The 27,221-nt window shown below is 36.7% G+C and overlaps 2 protein-coding genes across 12 annotated transcripts in view; both read left to right on the top strand.

Moving 5' to 3' along the window:
* The first annotated feature begins 1,087 nt into the window (after positions 1-1,087).
* On the top strand, positions 1,088-8,075 carry Inx5 (Innexin 5). Of its 6 annotated transcripts, none has more exons than XM_086836500.1 (3): positions 1,088-1,467; positions 5,527-7,055; positions 7,324-8,075. In XM_086836500.1, the coding sequence occupies exons 2-3, from the start codon at positions 6,360-6,362 to the stop codon at positions 7,846-7,848; spliced, it is 1,221 nt and encodes a 406-aa protein (XP_086692626.1). In that variant the 5' UTR covers positions 1,088-1,467; positions 5,527-6,359; the 3' UTR covers positions 7,849-8,075. The 6 variants fall into 6 exon arrangements, with proteins under 6 accessions (XP_086692626.1, XP_020805421.1, XP_020805422.1 ...); XM_020949762.2 differs by having other exon boundaries at positions 7,328-8,068; XM_020949763.2 differs by having other exon boundaries at positions 5,527-7,018; positions 7,324-7,460.
* A 2,242-nt stretch (positions 8,076-10,317) lies between these two features.
* The window catches only part of RhoGAP18B (Rho GTPase activating protein at 18B), a 28,120-nt gene continuing 11,216 nt past the window's right edge, over positions 10,318-27,221 (top strand). Inside the window, exons 1-2 of one of the 6 annotated variants that reach the window (XM_086836497.1) lie at positions 10,318-10,669; positions 13,133-13,847. In XM_086836497.1, the coding sequence (XP_086692623.1) occupies positions 13,269-13,847 (579 nt within the window). In that variant the 5' untranslated portion in view covers positions 10,318-10,669; positions 13,133-13,268. Of the gene's footprint in view, positions 10,705-11,022; positions 13,848-13,917; positions 25,876-26,624; positions 27,043-27,221 lie in introns of those variants that run through there. The other 5 variants (XM_020949653.2, XM_086836498.1, XM_086836496.1 and 2 more) reach the window with 5 other exon arrangements.

The following is a 27,221-nucleotide window of genomic DNA, read 5'->3' as shown; positions in this document are numbered from 1 at the left end:
TAATATTGGCGCTGATCTTGGCGCTATCTTTTGCTACAACATTATACCCTTGTAGGGTATTATAATTTCAGTCAGAAGCTTGAAACGCAGTGAAGCAAGCATTTCCGACCATATAAATCATATATATTCTTAATCAGCATGAAGAGCCGAATCGATCCAGCCATGTTTGGTAGAAATATAAATTTTTGACATTTTTTCAAAATTTTATAAGGGGTTACATCGTTAAAATTGTCAAAATTTGACAAAAAATATAATTTTCCCTAATTTTAAAACTAAGTATGCAGATTTATTAGCCCTATAAAAATTAGCACAGAAACGCTTTCCAAATTAAAATTAATGCATTTTTGGTTAGTTATGATATTTGAAAAACTTAGATTTACCCAAAAAATATTCATATAAAAATATTTATTTAATATACTTAGAGTACACATATTTAGGCTTCGTTTTTTCATTCAATAATTATTAGAAAATCTCAAGTTAGTAATACTAAATAACATAGCTTTTCAGACCCAAGATAATTACATTTTTAAAGAGCACGTCGTTACACTTTATAGATTTTTACAACAAAATGCGTTAATTACAACCGATCAAAAGTCAATTAAAATTCGTTAGAGACCAATTGCAATTAAAACTATGATAAGCTTTAATAAAAGTTGGCTTTTATGGTCTAACCAGACCGGCAGGTATTATTATTATTAACAAACTAAGGCGAAAAGAAAATAAACAATAAAACTGAAAAGCGCTTTGCCAGCGTTTCAAGGGCGACACTAGTTGCAGTTTCTCAGTTGCAGTCGCTATTGCAATTAAATAATAAATTTTACTTTTATTTTTAACTCAGAAATAAGCAATGAGCAATGCCAGACATTTAATTTTCATTGAATTTCCATTTGTCGGCGACATAAACTCTGACTCAGGCCTGGCCTTCAACTCAAAGTTCAAGCGGCAAGTTCACCTGACGTCACATCAGGTGGGCTGCTGGTGGGGACCAATTCATTTTAAATTCTTCTGAAGACTTGGTAGTCCGCAGACTGAGAACTGAGAACAGAGAACCGAGCACTGAGAACTCGGAGTCGAGAACTCAAAGCCCAGAACCAGTTATTGGCCAAAAGCGGCTATAAGCGCGGCACTTGGCCACTTTATCGATAATATTGCGAGTCGGAGTCAGTCGCAAACGGAGCGCCAAACGAGGCGGTTGTTTACCTGGCATTAACCCCGAACATTTTGCTAGATCAAGCGCGAACCTAGAAACAACACACACATCTCTTTTTTTCACCTGTTCACCTTTTTTGTTATTTTTTTTTTATCTGTTGTTTGAGTTCGCGAGTTTTTCACGTAGAAGAAATGACAATTTATGGACTGTTGGTGCAGATCATCATAGTTTGTAATTAAACAAGGAAGAGCGGAGCAGATCCAAGCCCCAGCATGGCACCGCCCCAAGAACAACCCGAGGACGATATTATCACCAAGGTGAGTCAAGGGGACGGATGTGTATGTAATTAAAAACATAAAAATTCTAGTCAAGAAGTCTGCCTACATTAATGGCTAAAACATAAAGAAACGGTTATTATCATAAATTAGTAATGATAAAGAGTGCTTAATAATAAAGAGCTATTTTTTATAATAATTATTTAAAATAATATTATAATAATTATTTAAATAATAATTGTTTTTTTGGCAGCGACCTATACCTAATTAGAATTTGCTATGTTCTTCAGACTCGAGTTCCAGTCAATAATAAATAATATATATAAGATAATATAACAATAAAGAACACAGGGAGATAAATTGAAATATCTTTTAACTATAACTTGATGTTTAACACGGATAAATATATATTCTTGTAATTTAATCAATTTTACCTTACATTTAGTAATAAGAAAGAATATTTTTTAAGGGCTTTTTATATATGATACCCTATATATAGTTCTTTGTTAATAAAAAAGAAAAAACGGACGGATCAGTTATAGAGAAAAAGTTCAGAGACGAAGAGAACACTCTCAAAGGCTTTATATATTACATTTATTACATTTTTTAATAAACAATAAAGACTGAGGGATCAATTATAAAAGTTATAATGTATTTCTACGAATTTTTTTAGGTTTAATAAACTTTACTTAGCATTTAACAGTGAAAAGAATACTCCTAAAGCCTTTAAATGGATACCTAGCATTTGGGTGATAAATGAGATGATGTACAAAAGCTTCATTTATTAAACAAGCTATGTAAGGCGAAGTACCCTATAAATTGTACCCCAAAATACAATGTAAAATATGTGACTTTAACAATATAAAGATTTAGAACTGGTTATCAGGAGCTTAAGAATTGCAATACTTCTTAGAAGGGTTCAGAATAAATGAATCAAAGAAACGTATATTTATTTTCCCAGAATATAACGTCTGTATTAACCAGGGTAATACAACCTTTCGGTCATTCTCTACCGATTTTCTTGTTTATAGTTTGTATTTTGACCGAAATTCGCTAATCATGCAGCGTGCAGAGCAGCATCCAAATGGTGTGTTAGCATTGATCTGTCGAATTGCTAATTAACATATGAGATACGGGCTACATCTTTGGGGCACGGTCAAGGCTTTTGGGGGGCCATAGACAACATACATATATCATCTTGAATGGGGAGCAGCGGCAAGCGGGAAATAATAAATAAATAAATCAAATTTGTTTAGCGCGGAAGCGAAACGTGGCGAAAACCAGTTACCAACCAGCCAAAGGGCCATCGGACGCATTGTGATTTCCCGTTTGAGTGAGTTACCTTACAGTATTGCCAGTCAGTGGTTTGCTAATTGATCAGGTCTATATATACATATATCTATATATAATTATAAAGCCAAATATTGTGTGTGTAACTGGACTGAACTCTGTGAATCAAAGGTTACCCAAGGTGAACTTCGCCTCTCACTGACCGAACCGAACTAAACCTTGGCTTCAACTCTTGAGCTACTTTTGGGTTTTGAAAATGTTGCAAAGTTAAAATTAGATTTCAAAATATTTCAATTTAGTAAATAAATATATTAGCTAGTTCTTTATATAATTGATAATTTTACCAACTTTTGCTACTCTTGGTATATTTATTTTAATATTAATAGAAAGTGTGTTACTTAATACAAGTGTGTGGCCAATTAGCTCTTTCAGTCAGCATTTGTTGATCTATATTATTTTGCTTTTATTTAGACAATTAGCTTTATTAGCGTTTAGCAAATGAAGGTTGCATTCGCATTTGAATTAAGTTGAAAATATTAAAAATAATAATAATAAAAGATAGATATTTAATCTTGTGCATATTTTAAGGGGCAGCATTAATTATTGTCTTTATTTTTTTTGGGGTTAATTGGGTTTCAGTGATCTCTGATACGGTTTAGTCTATCCAAGATCTTTCACTTTCCTTCTGCAAACTGGCCCAGGCAATTCTGGCCACAAAACACCTGGCCAGGTGGATGTTGCAATTGAAAAGACACTGCAACACCAGATTAACACGGAAGACAAAATAATACAGGGAAATTAATATAGTAATATAATTTAAATAGGTTTAAAGGAGCCTTACTTACACAAGGTGCACTATATACCTCGTCTTCCATTTATTAACATATAAATCTAAGTAAAACCCTTCGATAATTATTGTTACTATTTATTTAAATATTTTTTTTTTGCTGTGCCTAAACTGTTTCGAATAAAAAAAAAAAAATATATATATGTAATGGGCAGCACATGTTGAGGGGGACATTGAGATATGGTCCTATGGCGACCGCCTCCTGCCATTCTCGTAAATAATAAACAATTGTAGTTTCGGTGGGGCCCAGAGATGTAGAAACAGATACAGTACCGGGCTCGACTGTGACTTGGCTAAGCAAAGTATCTAAGTATCTGCGGCTGAAACGCTAACTAGCCAAGGAATCGAGGCAGGCAGCACGAGTAGCTTAGAGTACGAGTAGCTATACGAGTATCTGTGCCTTTTGCGCTCCAGTATCTTAATTATTACTGCGCTCAACCTAGCGGAACGATGATGATAATGACGGGAGATGACAGTGGTTTTTTAGATTTGGAATTAGAATGGGAAAATGACAAGTCAGAATCAGATTGAACAAACGAGTAGCTAAAAGATATTTACATTAGTTAAGTTTTTATAGAAATAAGAATTATTAACTCAAGAATATTATTAGAATATTTTGTCTTATAAATACTTCTAAAAATAAATTCAAACATAAGCTTCTTAGCTGTATCTATCAGATACGTCTTGAACTTCCGCATACTTCTTGCTGAATTTTTAATTTGGACAACAAAAGAGGTTGAAAAACCTGCCAACTCATGGGGCCAGACAACAAATTAAACAAAATAAAGAAGAATTAATAAGTATTGAAATTACAAAAGGAAGCCAAACGAGAAGCTCTTAACGCTCAATTTGGTGCCCCGCCGCTCGATCAGAGTCAACAAAGCAGCGATCGTGACGTGTTCGTTTGGGTTTTTCGAGTGGTTTTTCAGTAAGTGGCCTGGCCATGGAGGTCAAGTTCAGGGAACACCGCCAGTTTATGGTTAATTTTCATCTTCTTTGGCTCCGCCGATGTTCCAAGCTTCGTGGAGGTGTTGGAGTTTTGTTTTCACAAGTACTTAGAGACCCGAACAAAAAGCAGCGCCGCCATTGGCAGGAAATTGATGGCAAATAAATTATATTTCTTTATTTTTTTATTTGAGTTTCAGTCATAATTTGCCACTTCCTAATTAAGTTTATGTATTTAAAAAAATAATTGATGCCTTCACAAATGCGTATGAGATGTGGGTATGGGTTTCTCTTGAGGTATCTTAACTATTTAAGAAACTTTGTTTTATGAATTGAAGTCACTTATATTATTGTTAAAAACATTACTTTAAAATCTTCAAAGAAAATGTTTAGAAACTTGATTGATTGATCTATCTTTTCTTTATTAACATCTAAAGTTGCAATAAATCAATATTGCATATGATCAACAAATTGTATTAAAAAAAATATATATTTAATAAATAAATTCAATATGATATTTTTGAATATTAGTTAATAAATAATAATTTAGCAATTCAATAAAGTTTATTGTTCATTCATTATTATATTGAGCAAAATATTATATATTATATAGGTTTGTTGCTATTTTTGTTTCAATAAAGCCATTGAATTCTTAGAATCGTTTTTGGTTTTGTAAAAAATATTTAAACTACTAAACTAGGTAGGGAATAAATAATCAATACAATATATATTCCTTTAGTTTAAAATATTTTTTATTTTACTCTTAATTCATTTGAATATTTATATTTAAAATAAATAAAAATCCCACTATCTTTACTATACCCTTACCCATTATTTCATTTGTGATTTTCTTTTGATGCGGCATTGTGTTCACAATTTTTTCTTTTGTTTCTTGCTAGTAATTTGTAAACAAAAAAGGTGATGCCGAGTTTTTTGGACCCTGAAGGTCGGTCGCCAAATGGCGATATAAATTTATTTGATTTATGGTAATTAGCTGTGTGCACCTTGTCTAATTGCAGATACCTTCGATAATTGGATTCCTGAACTTGGACTGACGAAATGGAGCGACAATGAGCTGACCCCGAGAGTCAAGGCTGAAGCGCTGCATCAAAAGAATTATGATTATATTTATTAATTTCACTCTAGATAAAGATCTAGATAAAGTTAAGAACTGAACCTGGGATCAAGACAAATAAACGAGCAATGTGATCGAAGTGAAGTGAAGGTTTCGTGTTTGGTTTTTGTTTCAAAGGCCCAAAAGTAGGCAAGCCTTTCCAAGCTTCAATTATTTATTATTTCTAAAGAATTTGTTTATAGACTTTTAATGCCTGGCTAATTTTGTATACATAATTATTGTGACAGTGACAGATCTCACAGAGAGAAATGAGGTAAAGAAAATAAAAGTAGGTAATAATGACGGCACCCACAAAAAAATATGTTGAGCCTAGCGACGATCTGAACTGTGAACTGGCTACCATCCTAGGCCGGCAATTGCGTCTGAGCTTTAGGATCGATCCGGCGACACTAAAGACGAGGAGCCCACGTAAGCGACATACACGGCAGGCTGGACCGAGGACAAGGAAGGGTTCGAGGACGAAGACGTGGAAGGGTTCGGCGACGAGGACCAAGACGTGGCCCAGGACGTGGACCAGAACTTGGACCACGGCGTGGACCAAGGCGTGGCCCAGGACGTGGACCAGGAGTTGGCCCAAAACGTATACCAGAAAGTGGACGTGGACGCGGACGAGATCAGAAACTAAGACGCGTAAAGGAATACGCTCCAAGGTGGAGCGGAGCGGTGCGGTGAGAATTGGAAGCAGTCTTCGAAGAACTCTTCCCGGAGGCAGAAGAAATGTATTCGGCGGTAAAGCCGCTCTCCAAGTACCTGCAATTTAAATCGATTCGCATTTACGACGCCGTCTTTACCATTCACTCCAAATGCACCGTGGTGATCCTGCTCACTTGTTCCCTGCTTCTGTCGGCGCGTCAATACTTTGGAGATCCCATTCAGTGCATTACCGAGGAGAAGAATATCGAGTACGTCCAGTCTTACTGCTGGACCATGGGCACCTATATCCTCAAGCTGGACCCCCTTCCGTTCCCGCCACCGCTGCCCGCACAGCTGATGAGCAATCAGTCTCTGTCCAAGTCCCGAAGCCGCTACCGATCCTCCTATCGCCGCTCAAGTCTCCGCCAGCTGATGGACTACGACGAGGCCTACGCTCGGGCCATGTCGATAGCCGAGGGCGTAGGGCCCGAAATCCGTGGTCAATCGCAGAGGGTGTACCTTCGCTACTACCAATGGGTCATTATCCTGCTCCTTTTCGAGGCGTTTGTCTTCTATTTCCCCTCGTGCCTCTGGAAAGTGTGGGAGGGTCAGCGGTTGAAGCAGCTCTGTTCGGAGGTTGGCGAGGCCCTGCTCTCCGAGGAGACCTACAACACCCGTCTGCGCCTCCTTGTGAAGTATTTTACCACCGATTACGAGGATATTCATCTCAGCTACATGGCCAAGTACGTCATCTGCGAGATCCTCAATTTCTCAATCAGTGTGAGTAGGTTTTGGGGCTTCGATGCTTTCGAGCTGTAGGGTAACAGCATTTAGCAGCAATTACACAGCACACGGCATACTTTCAACAACAAACAACAAAACATTTATAGAAATTCAACAGCAAGTTAAGAATACACAAGCAAAATGTACTCCAATTTTCACTAGCACCTGCACTAACTGCAAACACAAATCCCCAATCAAAGGTGAATCATCTTTTTAGAAAGGGGTTTTCTATTAACAAATCCAGCTAAAAGCAGTTACCCCGCAGGTAGTAAACATAATGGTGTTGGAAGTTTTCCTAAACGGATTCTGGACAAACTACCTTCAAGCTCTGGCCTCCATACCGTTGTACGATTGGGATCGCTGGAACAGCATCACCTCCAGCGTCTTTCCAAAGATCGCGAAATGCGAAGTACTAAAGTTCGGAGCCAGCGGCACTGCGACCATCATGGACAACCTGTGCATCCTGCCACTGAATATCCTGAATGAGAAAATCTTCGTGTTCCTGTGGGCCTGGTTCCTGCTGATAGCCATGATGGCCGGCGTGAATCTAATCTGCCGACTGGCAATGATCCTGAGCAGTTACCTGCGGGAGCAGATGATCCGCAGCAAGCTGCGGGTAATGAGCATACGGCATGTGAAACGTGCCCTGCGGGACCTGACCATCGGTGACTGGTTCCTCTTGATGAAGGTCAGTGTCAACGTGAACCCGATGCTCTTTCGGGATCTCATGCAGGAGCTATGCGAACTCCGCACCTCTTCCTCGGTGAGCATATTGGAAAGCGTTGTCTAGGATCGGTATCGGATCGATATTGGGAATCGTTATTATCTAATTCAATGGTTTTTTTTTTAGCATATTATATAAATATTTTATTCCGCTTCCGATGCAATTAGATTAAAAAAAATTTCTATTTGAAAATATTGTAAGCTCGATACAAGAGAGTCCAAATTTGTTGAAATCAATTAAATAATAATATTTTAATATAGCGAATAAAAAATTCATTAAAATCTTTAAGTAGAGGCAACAACTGTTTTGCTATTACAAACTTATCAGTGAAGCACATTCATGCTTCAAAAGTGTGATCTCTCTTTAAGCCAAGTGCAGTGAGTCATTTTTAAAGAGACTCTTAAGACCAACAATCGAGGTACTTGAAATTATAAAGATATAGTTTACATATTATTCCGGATTTTCCGATTTATTAGATCTCTGGTTTTACCTTTCTTGGCAAATCTTCTACACCTGAATTTAAAAATCATGAGTGTTTCTTTAGGTTACTTTTGAAGTCGGCATGCGAAACGATTGTCTTTAGACTGGCTTCTTTTGCTTTTGTTGGCATTTAATGTGCATTGTTTATAACGAGTTGCTACTATAATTTCGTCATTTATATTTCGCTGAGACGAGCCCCAATACCCAGTACCCAGTTCCCCAGTACTCAGGCACCCATCCTCAAAAGTTTCAGCATTGTTTTGCGCACATTAACAACGCAACTCGCTCGCGTTTTTGGCCTCCTCCACAGCACTGCGAGAAATATTCATTAAATTGTTTTATTTTTCAGTAAGCCAGACTTTTGTTACTAAAAAATTAATAAACCTACTTCTCAAAAGAGAAAAACATTATAATATTGTTTATTTAATTTAAAACTAATCAAAAATGAATCACAAATTAAGGCATTAATAATCATTTTTCACTCTGCACTCAAATTACCCACTCATACACGCGCTCAGTGAGACTCACACTCATGTGAATAAATGTAAATATTATTCAAAACTCATTCGAGTGGCGTTTAATATGCCCTATTCCACACGTGAGGCATATCAGCTGAAGAACCCCCCATTGTCACAGTGTGACTCACTTGGTCGTTGATAAAAAAGTTCCCGAGAAAGATTAACTAATTTATGAACTCATGTGCCAACTTTCATTACTATTAAATGACGTTTCACTGTATCATCATCCCTGTGTATTTTCCTATCGTAATTTTAAATTAAAAATTGCTAAGGGGCTACCAAGACGTAAATGATAACAAGTAACAGATATCAGTGTGTATTTGCGATAGTGATATTATGATAGAGAGATTTTTAAAATAAATTCAAATGAATTTCTTATATTTTTATAGTTTGATGCACTATTTACTTTTCCTTTATTTAATTAAATATATACTAGGTTAAACAAAATAAGAAAATAACTTCGGGAAGCCCAAGTTTATATTCCCATGCAGTTTGTAAAGGAATTACTAGATCGACTCGTAAATCGAACATAACTAAGTTTAAAATATTCAAATTCTTTGAATTGATGTTCTTATATAACAATTTTTTCGCCATACCAAAGCTTAAAAATCTCATAAGTAAGCCAAAAAAGCATTAATTTTAATTCGGAAAGCAGTTTTATGTTAATTTTCATTAGATTAATAAATCTGCATACTCAGTTAAAAATGCAGAAAAAAATTAAAATTTTTGATAATTTTAATGATGTAACCCCTTATAAAATTTTGAAAAAATTAAAAAAAAAATTTTTCTTTCCGAGATGGCTAGATTGACTCGTCTGTTCATGCTGATCAAGAATATATATAATTTATAGGGTCGGAAATGAATCCTTCAACAGTTGCAAGCTTCTGACTAAAGTTAAAGTTGCATGGGTATGAAAATATAAATGCATTTTCTGCTACACACCTCTAATAAAATAATGTTAAAAAAGCCTTAAATTTAATTAGCATAGTAATAAACAATAAAATAAATGTAGTGCAAAATGCAAAGAACAGTTTTTTAACACTGCACACACGGATATATGTATAATATCTAAATAATTATAATAGCCTTACTTATCGTTTGCATTGCACTCTAATTCCCAATGTGTTTTAGCTTCAAACAGTTCAGGTTGGCACTATAAACAAGGTGGTATTTTGGTTAGTTCTTGAGTGTTTTTTCATCAAGTGATTTATTTTATTTATGAATATGTTGATTATCGAGAATATATATGGTTAAATATATATATAATTATGATTCCGTGTGCATGTTTTTTTTTTTGTTTCTTCTTTTGAGTATTTCATTTTTTAAAGATATATTTTAGCAACTTTGTTACCATTGTTGGGTATTTAAAAAGTTGGCTTAATGCCGATGTGTTCCCCACTTTTTGGGGTCTCTCCCTTTTCCGTTTTAACGTTTGCGTGGGCCGCTGACGTCGACTGAGGCAGCGACGACGACGCCGACAGTGGCAGAGGTGCGGCCGGTATTTCTTTAGCTTTTTGGTTACATCTATTTCCATTACCATTTCTATAGCTTTCGTATTCGTATTTCTATTCCCATTCGGTATTGTTTTGCACGGCTGTTGTTTTGCTTGGATTTTTCGGTTTTCAGTTTTTGGTTTTTGGTTTCTGTTGATTTTTTGTTTATTTTTTGTTTTCGGTTGCCGTGTGCTTTACGTGTGTTTGTGTGTGCCTTTTTTGTGTGCCACTTGGCCAGGCCAGTTAGTCGCTTGGCTTTATTTTAGTATTTTAGTCGCCTGTCAACCGCCGTCCCTTTAGCTGCTCACCGTCGCTTTCGTTAATTTTGTTGTTGATTTTGATGCGATGCCCGGTGTGGTGTGCCATGCGAGTGTCGAGCGCATTTAATTAAGCCGCGTACGTGACGATTGCAGCTGCAATTTCAGTTTTGTGTGAGTGGGTGTGTGGGTGTGTTGGTGTGGCAAGTTGCACTGCCAATTGACGTTGCATCTTCCGCGGGCAATATCAATAGTGTATCGCTATCGTTGCAGTGAGTAATGCACTCGTAATTGGGCCTGCTGCAGAGATACAAAATCAAACGGCAAAAGGCAGCGGTGACCCAACAAAATAGGCACAGTTGTGGTTAAAATAATAGTTAAACGATAAAAAATGTACTGCAAATCCACATAAAAATACTTGGATAAACATTCTAAATATTTGTAAATTAGTATTTTTCTTTATAAATAAAAAATCTATGAATAAAATATCTTAATTATTAATCAAAGGTTAGAAAGACTTCAAGTAAACTACTATAAAATGGCAATTATTTATATTATACATTTTTTAGTGACAGAATATTTAAAATGTCTTTAAATATACAAAAATAAATATTTATGTTTTAAAAGGGTACTAAAGATTGTAAAACCTTGAAAAAACCATAAAGAACCTATAAATATTAAACCCTTAGAGTGTGCCTTAGCTTCTCACTTCAACTAAAATTCCCAAATGCTTATTCAGTGCAAGATCACTTAACCGGCGACGGCTACTATTTCAACTGCAATTGTGCGTTTACACCTTACACACATACATGCTACTAGCGATACGTGTGGCAAAAACAAAAAAAAAAAACAGCGATAACAATAAAAAACAACAACAGTGGGCATTGATAAACAGCCTGGGACAAGTGTGTAAAACATTTAAGAGCACAGTGGGCAATTGCATCATCTGCGCGCGAGGCTTATTTTCCATCGTTTGGCTATTTTCGGTGAAAGTCGTGATTGATAAAGCCCCCCTATATACATATATGTATATATGCTTTTTGTCGTCCAATTTGTGTCACTATTGTTCTCCCAATCCGATGCTTTTGTCATTGGCATCTGGTTTCAGGTTTTCAGTTTTCAATATATTTACATACCACACATTGTTGCGGATCGATTTGTATGCCATAAACTAGGCAAAGAAAGCTTTTCGGGGTGTTTTGTTTAACCAGACTGAGGGGAGAAATACCTTTATAAAAGTCACCTTTCGAACATGAAACACGCATAATTGGCCCACAGTGGTTAGCATGAAAAATCAATGTGCAGTATAAATAGGTGAAAACCCGCAGGTTGATTGCTTTTGAAAAACATGTTTACCAAATCAATAAATCAAAATTTGCGCGAAGCATAAAAAAAATGTCATTAAAGCTTAATTGAAATATATGCAGAACAGGTTCTGGAATCAAATCGGTGCAAGATAATGCCTTAAAACAGAACCTTTAAATATGAATAATTGACTTGAAACCCGTTTCCAAATAGTAAATAAATTTAAAATTGAGTGCGAGGAAAAAAAAACCCCATTTTGAGGGTTTGAGTTCGTTTCAATAAATAAAATCTTTGACACAATTCTTTGAAATGATTAAGAATTCTATTAAAACTAATTTCCTATTTAACCTGACAGAAATCTAATTGCAGTCCTGTACAAATAACTGTATAACCACTGTGCGCTTAGAAAAGCGCCATAAACAAAACAAACGCCAAAAAGACCAACACGGTACGCAAAAAGAAGAGGAGGCAAGAAAGGCGATTACGCCAACGCACCAGCCCAGGTCCGCATTCAGGACTCTAATATTAGGAAAAATTAATTTCTCCTGAAAAATCAAATTAAAATTCGTAGTCGAAATACCAAAAATGTAGCTTAGAACTTTTCCACTGTCCCTGATTAAATATATACTTTTAAGAAGGTTTTTTTTTTATTATTTTGTGTATTGTTTATTAATTAGATAATCGTTTTTATACAGAGAGAATCTGATATCTTCAAATTGAGGCATTCTAGCTTCTCTGTGTAGGAATAAATATTGTGATACAATATAATACCCTCGAACCTGAATCCGGCCCTGGCCACTCTGCCACCGTCGACGTCTCTGCCGGCAACAACGCTGGCGCCCAAGACGGTTAGCAAAGCGTCGCGGCAAGCGATTTAGTCTACTCTAAATCGTCGCTGCCCGAGCCCGCGTCTCCCGTGCTCTACACCCAACCTACACTTCACTTCCCCCAAAACTCTCCCAATTCACAGGCGTGTAATTTTGATTATATTTCTCGCCGTGTTACTGTTCCAATTATTGATTTCGTCGTCACACTCCCACCCCACAAAAGAAACCACACACACACACACAAAATGAGATAACAAGTGGAAGGTGTTGCTCATGTCTTGTCTTTGCATTTCTTTTGACGTTTTCATGTTTGGTTAGAGTACACTGCCAGGAAACAATCGTCATTAAAGAGATCTTCATTTTAAAGGCTATTAAATAAGTTATACAGCTTTAATGCAGTTTATAAATAAAAAGTTTATACCAAAAACCATTTAAATAAACCAATAAATCACTAATTCTTTTCTGTGCAGATCTCCCACGCAACAAATAAGTAACCCAAGAAACAGAAAACAAAAAAAGCTCATGAGTGTAAAGTGAAAAAACCCGAAGCAGACTTTCTTTGAGTGCAATTTTGTTTGTGAAATCTTTTTGTTAAGTGTTGTGATCATGGCTGGCGATGCTGAGAACAAACGCGGCTATCGCACCATTTTCCGAAGCATTTCCCAGGTGTTCTATGCCAATGCCAAGAACTCCAATAACTCCAACAACCTTAATAACTCATACAACAATCTCACCAATACGAACAACAACACCAGCAGCTTCAACAACAACAACAACAACAACAGCAGCATTAGCAGCATCATCAGTGAAAACAATAACAATAACATCGGCCGGCTTACAGTTACGCTCACCAGCATAACACCACCCACAGCCACATGGACATCGACATCACCAACGATATCCACATGTACCACAGCATCCACAGTGTCGTCAGCAGCTTCGGCGGAATATATATCCTGCAATGAGTGCGCTGAACCAGATCAAAATCAAGAAATAAAGGAGGAGTCTGGTATAAGTCAGGATTTAAGTGGCGAAAATAATCTGAAACAGGACACACAGTTAGCTCCAAGTCCTGCTCCAAATTCCGTTCCAATATTGGTAACCAATTCGGATCAAAATCAAAAGCTAAGAGCCAGTTCCATGCTGGATTTGACTGCCAATAATCGCCAGCATAGCGCCTTGAGGGTAAGTTTGATCACTTTTACTATATAGTACATAATAATTACCTAGAAAATGTATGAGCCCTTGCTGAAATATATCAATTATGCCCCTTTATTATCAAATAAGCAAGCCCATCAATCAAAGACACCAAGATCCATCAATGCAAAGACCTTTTATAAGGTTAAAGACCACAAAAATTATGACATTGAAATAAACAATGTCAAAATCAAGAAAGCCATCGAATTTTATGATAGAATTTTGTATTATATTATATAATTATTTAAGATTTTTGATCATATCTAAAAATTACAAAATACAAATATCATATTTATAACCCAAGCATTTACCGCTTTATCAAAGAGCCCGATGAAAACTGTAATTGTGAAAACTAAAGATCACAAAATACTGATTTACAACCAAAGTCCCAAGCAGACAATACTATATAATATGCCATATAGAAATGTAGATTAGCGCCACTAATAGACACAGGTGTTTGCCCTTAAAGGCCCCATGAAAGGGCAACACAACTCTTCACCCAACTGAGTGAGGCAGCGATCTTGGACTGATAAGCGTGGTATCAGTTTGATTTATCGCTGATCCATAGGATTTCCCTGTTCCACAAATTTCACCCAACTGCCGGATTCAAACTCGTTTACGGTCTGTTAGCGGTCTGCATTTTATTGGAGGGAGGAGGCTATAGGGTTGAGTGCCAAAAATTTACATTCAAGTGAAAGTGAACTGAAAACAGGTTCCACAATATGCAGTTTTCTTTAAAACTGAAAGTTTAGGGGAGAAAAACCCCTCTAGAAGTCTCTAAAATAATACGGAAACAAGCAGGACTACTAAATGTAGGTCTAAAAGGAAATTTTAAAGATATTTTGATAAATTTATTAAACAATGGTTGGTAAGATTCCACCTGTTGCATGATGTTAAGGAAATTACGCTTCACAATAATATGACAAATATTTAATTATATTCAGGCTGCTGACTTGTCACTATCATCTTTATACTCATCTTGACTTATTGATAATCATTGTTTCCAACAAATATACTTCATATTTCCCCGCTCTTTTTATTATCTTTTGCTAGCCTTGAAGTGAAAAGCAAATAGGAGAAGATATAAACTTTAACAGCGGTAGACCAACAGCATTAATTTCCTCTAAGTAGCTTCTACATAAAACAAAGAATTTACACTTCCGTTTTACTTGGCGAAATGACCTTAACTTTAATATTTATCAAGTGCCTTGACTTAATTTCCGTATATAAATATTATAATTTTATGAAAATAACATAATTATGACATGAATTTAAGGGAGCCTTGCCTTTTAAATGTTATCAACTTGAAGTTATAAACCATTTTTTTCAAACTGTTACATTAAAAAAGTATCAGTAAAATTACATAATTAATAAGAAATATTTGATTACAAAAATTTGCCTGAATTAATTTGTTTGCACTAAAATAAACAAGGCAGTAAATCATTTTAACTAAGTTTGGTTTGAGTAAATATCATTTCGAAATGCGATTGCGAGGGGCCAACAGATTGCACAGAAGTTTCCATTGTGCTCACTGCACATAGCACACACCACACACCACACACCGCACACCACACACTGCACATCGACCACACACACACACCATCCCCCTCCCCCTGCCCGCTCCTCTTAACCCCATGAAGTGCACTGATGCAATGGCAAAATGCATTGCGCATGGGTTTTTTTTTATTTCGTGTCTTTGTTTGCTTTTTTGTTGCGTGTTTTGGTCTCTGCTTTCGCCTACTTTATCATCTTCTCGCCTTCGTTTTCATTTTCATTTTCGTTTTGGTTATTTTATCATTATTTATTTATATTTTTTGCTGTTTTCTTATTGTTTTTCTTTTACACTTTGTGACTTAATTGCAATATGCAGCTGCGCACGCGTTTTAAGGGCGACTCGCAAGCGTTTTCATAGCGACTTGCAAGCGTTTTCTAAGCGATTTAAAGAGTGCCCGGCGCATCAAGTAAAGAAGCCGGAATAAAAATGAACCAAGTCAAATTGGCAAAGAAATTACTCAGTAATTTTCTTTAAAATGCAACGAAGAGGATGGAAATTATGGTACACAGACCAAAAAATGTGTAAATCTCTAATTTAAGGGTGTTTTCTCAATAAATCAAAGATTTGAATACTCATAGCTCCGTCAAAAAAGCATTAATTTTGATTCGGAAAGCAGTCTTATGTTAGTTTTTAGTAAATTAATAAATCTGCATACTCAATTTGATATGTAAAAAAAATCGATTTTTTTTTTAATTTTAACGATGTAACCTCTTATAAAATTTTAAAAAATTTTGGGTACAATTTTTTTTTTTGTCGGAGATGGCTAGATCGACTCGGCTTTTGATGCTGATCAAGAATATATATGATTTATAGGGTCGGAAATGACTCCTTCACAGCGTTTTAAGCTTCTGACTAAAATTATAATACGCTGTATTTATAATTACCCTTATTTTTTAGCTGTGTAGCTCTGGCCTTATCATTTGCTTCGCCGAAGAGTGGCGACTGAAACAATTTTGTCATCAGTTCATAGACACTGTTGTGTGCATTTCATTCCCATTTGCCTTTACTTATGCATTTTATTTTCCCATTTTCTCGCTCTGATTTGCCTCGTACTTATGATAGCAAGAGAAACCGAAACAGAAAACACCACCAGCAAAATTTCTTCTCATTTTTAATTTTGTATATTGTATTTTCTTTTTTCTTTGTTTGCTAATGCAACTGATTGACACTTGAGTTGACATTCTCATTTCAATTCGAAATTCGGCTTCCAAAAACCCATTTTTCAGCTTCCAATTTTAACCCTCTTCATGTCACTTGTATCTCACATTCATCGCCATCCCTTTGGTTTTTCTAGATTTTCTTTTCTTTTTTTATCTCCAGTTTGTGGTATCTTAAATGGTTCTTCTGAGTCACATTTTTAGGGTTAATTGGGCAGAGATTAAAATATCTGGGGATACTGTAGGTTCTATGGGAAAATGGGGGAAGTCTTCATTAAGTTTTTAGTACTTAGATTGTTTTTATTTTAACTTTGAGTTCATGATTTAAATATGGAAATTTTCTTTTATTTTACAATTAATTAATGAATTAATTTTTAGGTATTACTATAAAGTTATTTCCTTATTCCGTTCCTTGAAATGAATAATTTCCAGGAATTTCACAATATAAAATGACACAATTATGCAAAGTGCATTTGTCACGTACCTAAAAAAAACTGATAAATAAAATTAAGTTACAATAAATGCAAGGCAGGAATACACAATGATAGCAGTGCCAAGTATAAGCTGTAGATAAATGTCTAAATTATATGAATTTAGATAAAATATTAATTTTGTTCACAAAATAGTTGAAAATATCTTCAAGCCTAACTAATTTAATTTATCCCCCGCTTTAATCAAGCCGATTTTGATAATTGCCATTAAGAGAGGCATAAACCCAACAACAAAAAAAAACACTTAAAAATTGAGTACATTTTTATCGCTTATTCCACACCATTTTCCACAAATTGTTTTATTTATCAATTATTGACTAATTCCCGGGATTAGATTTCACGCCTGAATACTCAATATAAAACACTGAATGAGTCACCCAAGCTGGTCAATAAAAAAAAAAAGAGCGAACTAATTTGGGTTGTTTTTTTTTTTTTTTTGTTACCACCAAGCTCTTTATTTTAATTTGAGGCGTCGACAAAGTCCCCTCCTGGTCACCGCTCTGGCATCACCCCTCTCTCCTCCTCTCCCCACTTGATCTATCTGCTGCTGTCGCGCTTAATAAAATGCATTAAAAAAAAAAACAGAGAGGAGATGGAATAGAGGAGAGGAGGCACAGCAGCAACAGCAACAGCAACAATAATAATAATAAAACGAAAGGAATGGAGTGGGTAGGGGGTGGTGGTGGTGTGGCTTCAAGGGGTGGGGGCACCCATACAAGCACAGTTGACATGCAGGGCAGCATCAGAGTTGGACAATTTGGCTATATAGTTAAAGGGGATTATATTGATTATACTTCAATATTTATATCTAAAGGGATCAGCAAATGTTATATTTAATTTTTGATAGTATCATATTTAAAACAAGAAATGAAGCTAACTTCGGCACCCCGATGTTTGTATACCCTTGCAGATTGAAATTCAATAATATAAATTTTATAAATTAATGTTAAAAAGCATTTGCATTTTCCTCTATTTTTAACGATCGTTTGTATGGCAGCTATATGATATAATAGTCCGATTTTCATAAAATTTTACACAAAATTCTAGATAAATATATAAAGGCTATATATCAAATTTAATGAAAATCTGTTGACAACTGGAAAAGTTATAATTAAGTATCTTAAAATTTTCCGACCGTTCTTATGGCATGTATATATAGTCACAAATATAGTTCACCGATTTGTCATGCTCCGACTTATATACTAGTAAAATTATATAGAAGCATAACCCTAAATTTTATTCCAATAGCTAGCTCTTTGTTCCAAAACAAATCTCGCACATCTGGGCATATGATTCCCAACTAGTTCTAACATCCCCGGAACGAAGTGACTTCTACCAACCTAGTCCCAGATATGTGTTGTGTTACAAAAATTGCAAGTCATTGTTTATTAGTGTCCAAAGTTAGTAACTGACCACAGTGAATTACTGATCATATTTAATGACTGATCACAGTTACTAACTAATCATAGATAATTACTGATCATAGTTACTTACTGGTCATAGTTTTTTACTTGTATTATATATATATATACTTTATACAAGTTAAGCTATAAGTTCTCTTCATCACTGCCTCTGCCGGCGTCGCAGTCAACTCATTATGGACAAAAAAAAAACATAATGCTGCCAAAGACGCGAGTCTGGATCTGGACAGGGATTTGGATGGGGACATGGCCAACCGTCAGTCATCATCCACGGGCCAGAAGCCTAGGGCCACCCCTTTTTATTTTTCCTTTTCTTTTTGTTTAAGTTTTTTTATTTTTTTGGAACAAGGCGGCCGAGGAAGACCCGCAGAAAAGCCAAACCGAATATGAGCCGGGTACAAAACAAAAAATAAAAGAAAATCAACGGCAACTGAAAGCGAAAACATGGAAAAATATGTTCTTAAGACATTGCGTTTTCCACCATTGTGAATTAGTAATACCCTGTGATAGTATTACAAGAATTCCTCTAAATAAACTTTGCAAGAATTCGAAATTGGCAAAGAGACCCAGAGCTAATGCCTTAGACAACTACAAAGTTTAATAACATAAACATTTTAAAGTAAATATGCGACTTTTAAAATCTAAAAGCACTTTCCCTAATTTAATTATAACATTTTGTAAATTGAATAACATTTACAGGGTATACGAAAAATCCCCTTTTAATATAAAAACATGGCCTGCAATATTGGTCACAAGCCTGAAATGCATTTCTTTCCTTTCTTGTCGGTTGTGTGTGTATGTGTGTGTGTATCTGCTGGATACATTTGATGCTGACAGAAGCGGAAAAACAAGAGGCAAGCAGGCCAACAACAACAACAACTACAGCAGCACTGGTGTTCATTGTGCTTAATTAATTTAGTTCAAAGATCAAGCGACCATAATGCCAGAACATCGGCTGCATTGCGATTCTTCCTCGTCAGACTGAGACTCGTTTTTCGTTTTTCGTTTTCGATTCCCCATTTTTCTCTCCCTCTCCGGATGGCAGTTTTTCTACACAGATGCTTTCCCCATCTTGATCTCTCCTTCGCCCCCGCCCTTTTCCGTATTCTCCATTGGGTCTAGCTTCTACAGAATCCGTTGTTTGCCCAGTCTAAATATCGGACACTTGCTATATGGACTATAATAGTATATGGGGGAGCCAGGAATATATCATCATCTGTGTGTGCAAACACAACTTGGGTGGAAATGCTAGCATTAAAGATGCGTTTAATTAGTGTTTAAGAAGAGGCTAGATTAAAATAAATAATATATAATATTTATTCATATATTTTATATATAGTGTTTATGAAAACCCTCAAGCATATCCCTCAAATGACTCTCGCTTCAAGGAGTGTTAAAAATAATCTCTGGTTTATTATTTCAACTTGAGCTGTAAGGCTTGTTTCATGTCCAAAGTACAGCTCTCATTTCCATATCGGAATCGCTTGCAAAAACTATATTGTAATGGCTTTACGCAACTGTTGTATATAGTTTACATACATATTTATATATTTATTCATCACATATATGTATGTATATGGGATCGCGGATCTTGGATTCCCTCTGCGGGTAATACTCTCGATATGCTTAATTAGGCAACGGGCGTTGAGTATAAAAAGCGTCTTTTGTCGCTGCCACGCCCCATAACCCCCCACCCTCTCTCCACAAACACACACACACACACACACACACACAGACACATACATAGTGGAACACCCCAAAGGGGCACACATGTTGTCCATGTTCCATTACACACATGTTCCACACTGCACTGGCCTGCGTGGTTTGGTTCTGCGCTGGGCTTTTACCTCCCCATCTGAGCTGATCTGTGACCAACACTAGTCAACAGGAAATTAAAGCATCTATGTGAGAAATATTCTAAGTCACTGATTGTAAAAATGAGACTATTTTTACACTTAAAATTAATATAATATTATGGTATAAATATAGAAAACTAGTGGGGAAAATAATTCCATTTATTCCCAAGTTTAAGTTTTGTTAGGGAATATAATACAATATATTTCTATATATTTAATTTCTTAATTATTTGTAGAATAGTCATTAGACCAATTTGATACAGATATTAATTTAGAATTCCCAACTCTGAGTTTGGTAATTCGGAAATATTTTGATTTAAGAAGGATAATAATTAACTCCATTTGATATAGATATTAATTTTCAGGGGTTTAGAATTCCCAATTTTTTTATTCATAAAAGAGGACAATGAATACGTGGAGTTACATTCTTAATTAGTTCTCTTATTTTCTAAATTAGAATTCCTAATCAAGGAATCTATATTACATTCCTATAGAACTTTATCAAAATCCCCAAAAAACTTTGTAGACTAGTGTGGGAGTGGTGCTCGCTTTCTGTGGGTGACCGGAGGTCGGCATCGCTATAGCCACCCGACATCTGCTGTCGACGTCGACAGAGACTGCGGCAGAGGCAGAGGCAGCAGCGTCGACGCTTACGAGGCGTACCGCCGCCGCCGCCGCCACCCAAGAAAAAATGCTCGACGGCATCTTGAGTTCAATTTCAGTTGATATTCTGTTAAATTCGCGAACGCGTCGCGCCTGCAGCTCCGATCTGTAGGATCTGCATATATAGAAGAGAGAACCTACTAATAATAATACTAAGAGAAAATCAAGACCGATTTCGTAATCTCCGCTTATCAGTGACTTAATTTTTTGTTCTGTGTTTGCGAGAGTTGTGAACAAAAATGAAAGCGAAAACGTGAATCGATCGACCAAATAAAAGTCTATAAATTACATTAAACGGAAGAGTGGGATCTATTGTTAGAGAAAATAGGGTTAATGAGAGTGAGAGATATAACCTGGCACAGAAATGGGAAAATCCATGGGACCAAACCCCTTTTTATACATATATATATATCAGTACATAAGTTACACACATGTACCTATATATTGTGTGTTTTTCAATTGCAAATACATTGTAAGCATTCATCATCATCATTCATTCATTTGTCGCTATCCGCAAATGGATGTCGGTGAATCATCATTCCTCGTCAGCATATAGGCAAATCCAAAGATAATTTACAATCCCCTGTTTACATGGTGTTTTTAATTATTATTCTTTTTGCCTTGGGTTTCCTTGAAAACTGCATAATTTAAACGAGGTCATTAAGGTCTTGATCCAATGCCCAAAAGTATGCCAGTGATAAGGATGTGAGCTTATCGGATTCATAAATAAAATTGAAAATGTTGAGCTAAGCCTTGTCATAGAACTTCAAGGTTTAGGGTTAGATACAGGTCCACCAATTAAAGAATTCATTATATTTAAGACTTATTTAAATACTGTAGTGTAAAGGGTATAAATTGGGTGCAGAATTAGTGACTAACCTAATAATAGAAAAGAAGCTGTGTTATATATTTCTATACTAATATATTCCATAAGCACTCCTATATTGGAGTTTTTAGACTGACTTAAAATTTAAGGTATTCATATTAAGGGCCCTGATTATTTTTATAGAAATATGTACCTTAAGAAACAAATTTTTAATTAATTTTGATTTTACCAAAATATATTTAAAACATTTTATAAAATGATTTAACTACACGCATAATTTTTCTTTATATACATAAATATAGTTTCAAACAAAACCCATTTAATTTAACCATTCAACTTAACCAGTTTCCCTTTTTCGCCCCCAAGCCAATCATGATTAATGGCCAAGATCCTAGATTACGAAATGACTAATAACAAGAAGCCAGCCGAAAAAAAGATTTTATGATCTCCCATTGCGATAGGCATTATGTTCCCCACTTATGGCCGATCAAGAGATTAATCTGTGGAGTCTGGTGTCTTGGCACCTCCTCAACTCCATTAGGGCCACTCTCGCCTTCCGTTTTTTTGGAATCTGTGCACTCACAAAAAAGTTGAGTTAAAATAGAGAATAAACTTGGTTTTTAAAAAGGCTTTTGCCTGCCATGTACAAGCAGTTATTTACAAGTTATTATTTTGTAAAACACATATAAGGAATTCTCTAAAAAAGTTTAACCATTTATATTCTCTTAAAACTAATTTTTTTAGACTAAGAATTTTCTTGAAGTGCACATTCCATATTTTAACATTCAACATTCCATTTAACCGGCGGCACCTGTGAGGCGTAGGTGAGTTGCACAGTTCTCGGGCAGGCCAACCTGTTTTTCCGGGGGTTTCTCGGCTCTCGCTTATCTGTCTCCACTTCTCACCTCTCTCTCCTACGTTTTCATGGCCTTTAATTTGGGCTCTGGAACTGAGAGAGGGTTAAGCCCCTTTTGGCCGACATGGTTTGCTGGATCGGTTCAGTGACTCATCCCCATTATCACCACACAAAAAAAAAAAAGAAAGAAAAACAATACATTTTCAGCTAGAAGAAATGCAAACAGTTAATGCTTTAACCTTGAGGCGGTGGCTGGAAAAATGATTTAGGGGTCTTACTATTTTCTAATGCCGCGGGAAATGGTTTTTCCTAATTGAAAGAACTATAAAAACGATAAAAATTTATGTTTTTTTGTATTTAATGAAGCGCGCATAATTAAACGAATCATAAATTAATCATTTGGGTAGTTTAGAAAAGAGTTCATCTATAAACTGGTTATTAATTTAGCCTCAAAATGTTACATATTTAATTAGGGGATATTTCCAAATCAGAGTTAAATAAATATTAAGAATTTTTAAAAGCCAGATCAGATTTAATTAATGCTATTTAGCAAATATGAATATGAGCACACTGACCACTCAAAGGTTAAAGCTCAAGGAGTTCGCTTCCAAGTTTACCATGTGGAAGACTCGGCTTGGAAATGACAGTGGCTCTGGAATGACTGGAGGCCAATTGAGAAGCGCAGAGTGCAGTGACTCTCGCTCCAGTGTGACTGAGATAATGAGTAAACACTGCGTGCAGGAGGGAGCGAGATAGCTAGGCGGGGCCATTGAGATAGCGCCTTCACTGGAAATGTAACATTAAAGTTTTTTAATATTTCCAACAGATTGAGTTATACACCGTAGAAAAAAAGTAAAAAGCTTGTAATTTAATTGTTGGATCGTAGCGAAAATCGAGCATAACTAAGCTATTTATTGATATTTTTATGTGAAAATTTTCTCGACATATCAAAGTTTAAAAAACTCATAACTCAGCCAAAAAATCATTAATTTTAATTCGGAAAGCAGTCTTATGTTAGTTTTTATTAGAGTAATAAATCTGCATACTCAATTAAAAATGTAAAAAAATTAAAAATTTTTTCATATTTTTAAAAATTTTGACGATGTAACCCCTTATAAAATTTGAAAAAAATTGGTCTATTTTTTTTTCTGCCAGAGATGATCTAGAATGACTCGGCTGTGGATGCTGATCAAGAATATATATGATTTATAGGGTCGGAAATGATTCCTTCACTTAGTTTCAAGCTTCTGACTGAAATTTGGATACCCAGAAAAGGTATAATAAGGGGATACAAAAGTATAATTTTTGCTCAGTTAAAATATACTGTTCTTCTCACACGAAATCGAAATCATTGAATAATACTAATGGTTTTTTAGTGTTTAACTTGTCTTACCTGGTTTTTCTTTCTGTGCTCTTCTCTCACTCCCTTTCCCCATCTATCTATTTCTTACAATATATTACTATCCCTTCAAGTGCCTCAAGTTGTTGTTATTTTTCTCACTTAACCATGAGTTACAGTCCCATAACTCACCATGCGATAAGCTAAATCTCCGGAGAAGAAAAAAAGTAGCAGTTACAAAGTGATTCCCTGGAGAAAAGACTCGACAAAATCAATTCGAAATGCCGGCGCTACCGAACGAAATCGATTGCAACACAACGACGGCAGACATTAACGACAACTTTGGGATGGATTCACACATTTACGAGAATCTGCCGGGTACATCCCCGAAATCTGCATCAACCAAGAGCCCGAAAAATCATCCCGTTCCGATTCTTCGCAAATATTTTCGCCGCGAGGCAATCTACGAGAATTTGTGTGCCGGCTGTGGCTATGGAGTGTTCGGGGCTCCAGGGCGATACTGCCATTTCTGTCAGTGCATCGTTAGCGGTGGTGTGGTGGTGCATGCCACCCCACTGGCAGAGAATTCTACAGAGAATCCACAGGAGAGCAATATCTATGAGAATATCTGTGAGCTGTGTCGCGGCATTTACAGTGACAACGAAAAGTGCCAATGCCAAAAGGAAAATAGCAAGGACACCACCCCCACGCCCACAACCACCCCCACACCTACGCCACTGCCTACGCCTACCTCCCTACCAGCGGCAAAGAGCAACAGCAGTCGATCGCGAACTCTCCTGAACTACTCAAAGAGCAGCGCTGCGACCTTGACCCGCCTCTTTGGCTCCCTGAAGCAACTCAATCGTTCTGCCTCCCTCCAACGCAAACTTTTCCAGCGCGAAGTGAAGGCCGGCGGCGGTGGCTCCCTGGAAATAATTCACAACGTGGACGAGGTCTTTCGCACCCAAGAGACCTTTGACATGCAACGGATTTGCCAGCTTAAGAGCGAGCTGCAGCTTAAGAGTAGCCAAAGCGACCAACATATTTACGGGCGGGTAAGAGAGCCAGAGCCGGATAAGGCCGAGCGCAAGCGTCCCCGACTTTCACGCATGCGTTTGCTGCAACAGAGCGACAGAGAAAGCGTTGCAGCAGCATCCTTGTATTTAAACGAAAGCATTTGTCACTGGATGACGTCACTGCGGCAACAAGTGCATCACTATGACGATGGGGCGGGGGCATGGCAACAGTTGCCAAAGAGTGTGCCAGCCGCCTACGAAAGAGAACCAAATGTGGAGGAACCTGTAACGCTACGCAAGGAGGACAAACTAAGTTTGGTCAGTGATTTTAAGAGAAAGCTGCAACTAAAGAGAGAGCCGCAAGAGCGTCGGTGCGGCATAACAGCGGAGTTTGTGAATGAGTTCCTCAGCCAGAGTCACCCACAACCCCAAGGGAACCAACAGGAGGGGGAGCAGCAGCAACAGCTCCCAACGACCGTGAGCCGAGTGGAAGAGCAGAAGGCACTGCCCAATATACCGCTCTTGCCGCTCATGCAGAGCCTTGCTCTCTCAATTAGCCTGCACGTCTGTGTGCGTGGCCCATTGAGCGCCTATGACAAATCGCTCAGCCAGTGGCTTTGGGAGCAACAACAACGCCTGCTGATCAACGGTTATCGCGGCCGAGAGAGAGCGCGTGACCCAAGGCACGAGTGGCGACGTCTCTTTGCTCGTTCTGTTGCCCCAAGAGCGCCAAGCTCTGTTAGCGGCCGAGCGCCTCTCATCTTAAAAGAGATGCCTGCTAGCTGGAATTCCAAATCCCAGGATGGTTCAAGCCAAAAGCCTTCTCCTAACAGACGGTATTAACTGAAAACTCTAATTCAAATGCTAACTTATAGTCACTGTTAAACGAAATTCGCGCTCCAAATAGGCCTCCGAATTTAATTTTCTGTTTATTGAGGCATGTTTCTGTCAATTTTATCGACATTCTTTGCAATTAATTAAAGCACTAGCAAGAAATGTTGTTTCTATCGTCGATCAGAGCCCGCGAATTCCGATTAGCAGCAGTTCTGTTAGTATGGGAGAACACCTCTCAGCGTAACAGAAATTTCTGTAAGCCCACAGCGGTGCTCACCAGTGCTGTCAGACTCTCAGAAGCAAAAAAATATATCGTATAATATAAACAGTTGCTAGAAATTGCTAAAAGTTATTTTTAATTTCCTAAAAAATATAATTAGCTAAATTAAATTTTAAAAAATTAATCTAGGTATTTATTTAATAATATGCAGTCAATCAAAGATATAAAAGAAGGCGAAGTTAGCATTTCTTTCTTCTAGTTTTAAATAAATCTTATAGCTTTAAATAAATAAAAGGAAAATTCATAAAAATGAAGATAAATAGCTTAGTAACAAAATAGCTAAAATTGCCAAAGGAAATTTTTATGGCTAATAACATTAGTATTGAACTTCGCCTAATCTAACATATATATAAAGCTAAAGTGACAGCACTGGTGCCCTCTCTCTCACTCGCTGTAGTCCCAGAGCGAGAGAGGGCGCCGTATAAAAGATGCGAGTAGCTGAGAAACAGTTTCAAAACATTTTTTTTCCAGCGTACGTGACGACGTGTATGCTGCTGCTGCTGCGCGTCCGAAGCGGAATCGTTGTGAAGAGAGCGGGAGCGGTGCGAGCGGGAGAGCGCGAGTGGGTGATAGTGTTAGTGCGAGTGATAGCGCAATAAACAATAGTAGTAATAGCGGCAGCAACTGCGCAGGCGGCAGAGCTTTGATGGCAGCGCCAAAAACAACAAGCGAGGCAGAGCGCCCCAATAGTAACAATAACAACAACAACAACAACAACAACAATAGCACCAGCAATAACAATGATGACAATGACAGCAGCACGAACAGCAACAGCAACAGCAGCAGCAACAACAATAATAATAATAACAACATGAGCAATTGCAATGTCAGCGATCAGCAGCAACAACAACAAAAGCCACAGGAGCAGCAGCAGCAACAAATCACACAGGTCAACATTCATTAAGAAAATGCAAAGCAACAACAAATCAAAAAACAAATTAAAAATAAAGCAAACACAGGGAGAAAATAGTCACAACAAAAATTAATCCAATTAAGTGGCATTTTAAATATTATATTAATTTTTTTTTAAATATTTATACCACGTGCTAAAGTGTTAAAATGTGTATA

This window comes from Drosophila serrata, unplaced genomic scaffold (assembly GCF_035046125.1).
Source record: "Drosophila serrata isolate PLE 108 unplaced genomic scaffold, ASM3504612v1 contig_276, whole genome shotgun sequence".
Lineage (NCBI taxonomy): Eukaryota > Metazoa > Arthropoda > Insecta > Diptera > Drosophilidae > Drosophila > Drosophila serrata.
The sequence above is the reverse complement of the archived record's forward strand: the minus strand, read 5'-3'. Positions and strand labels throughout refer to the sequence as shown.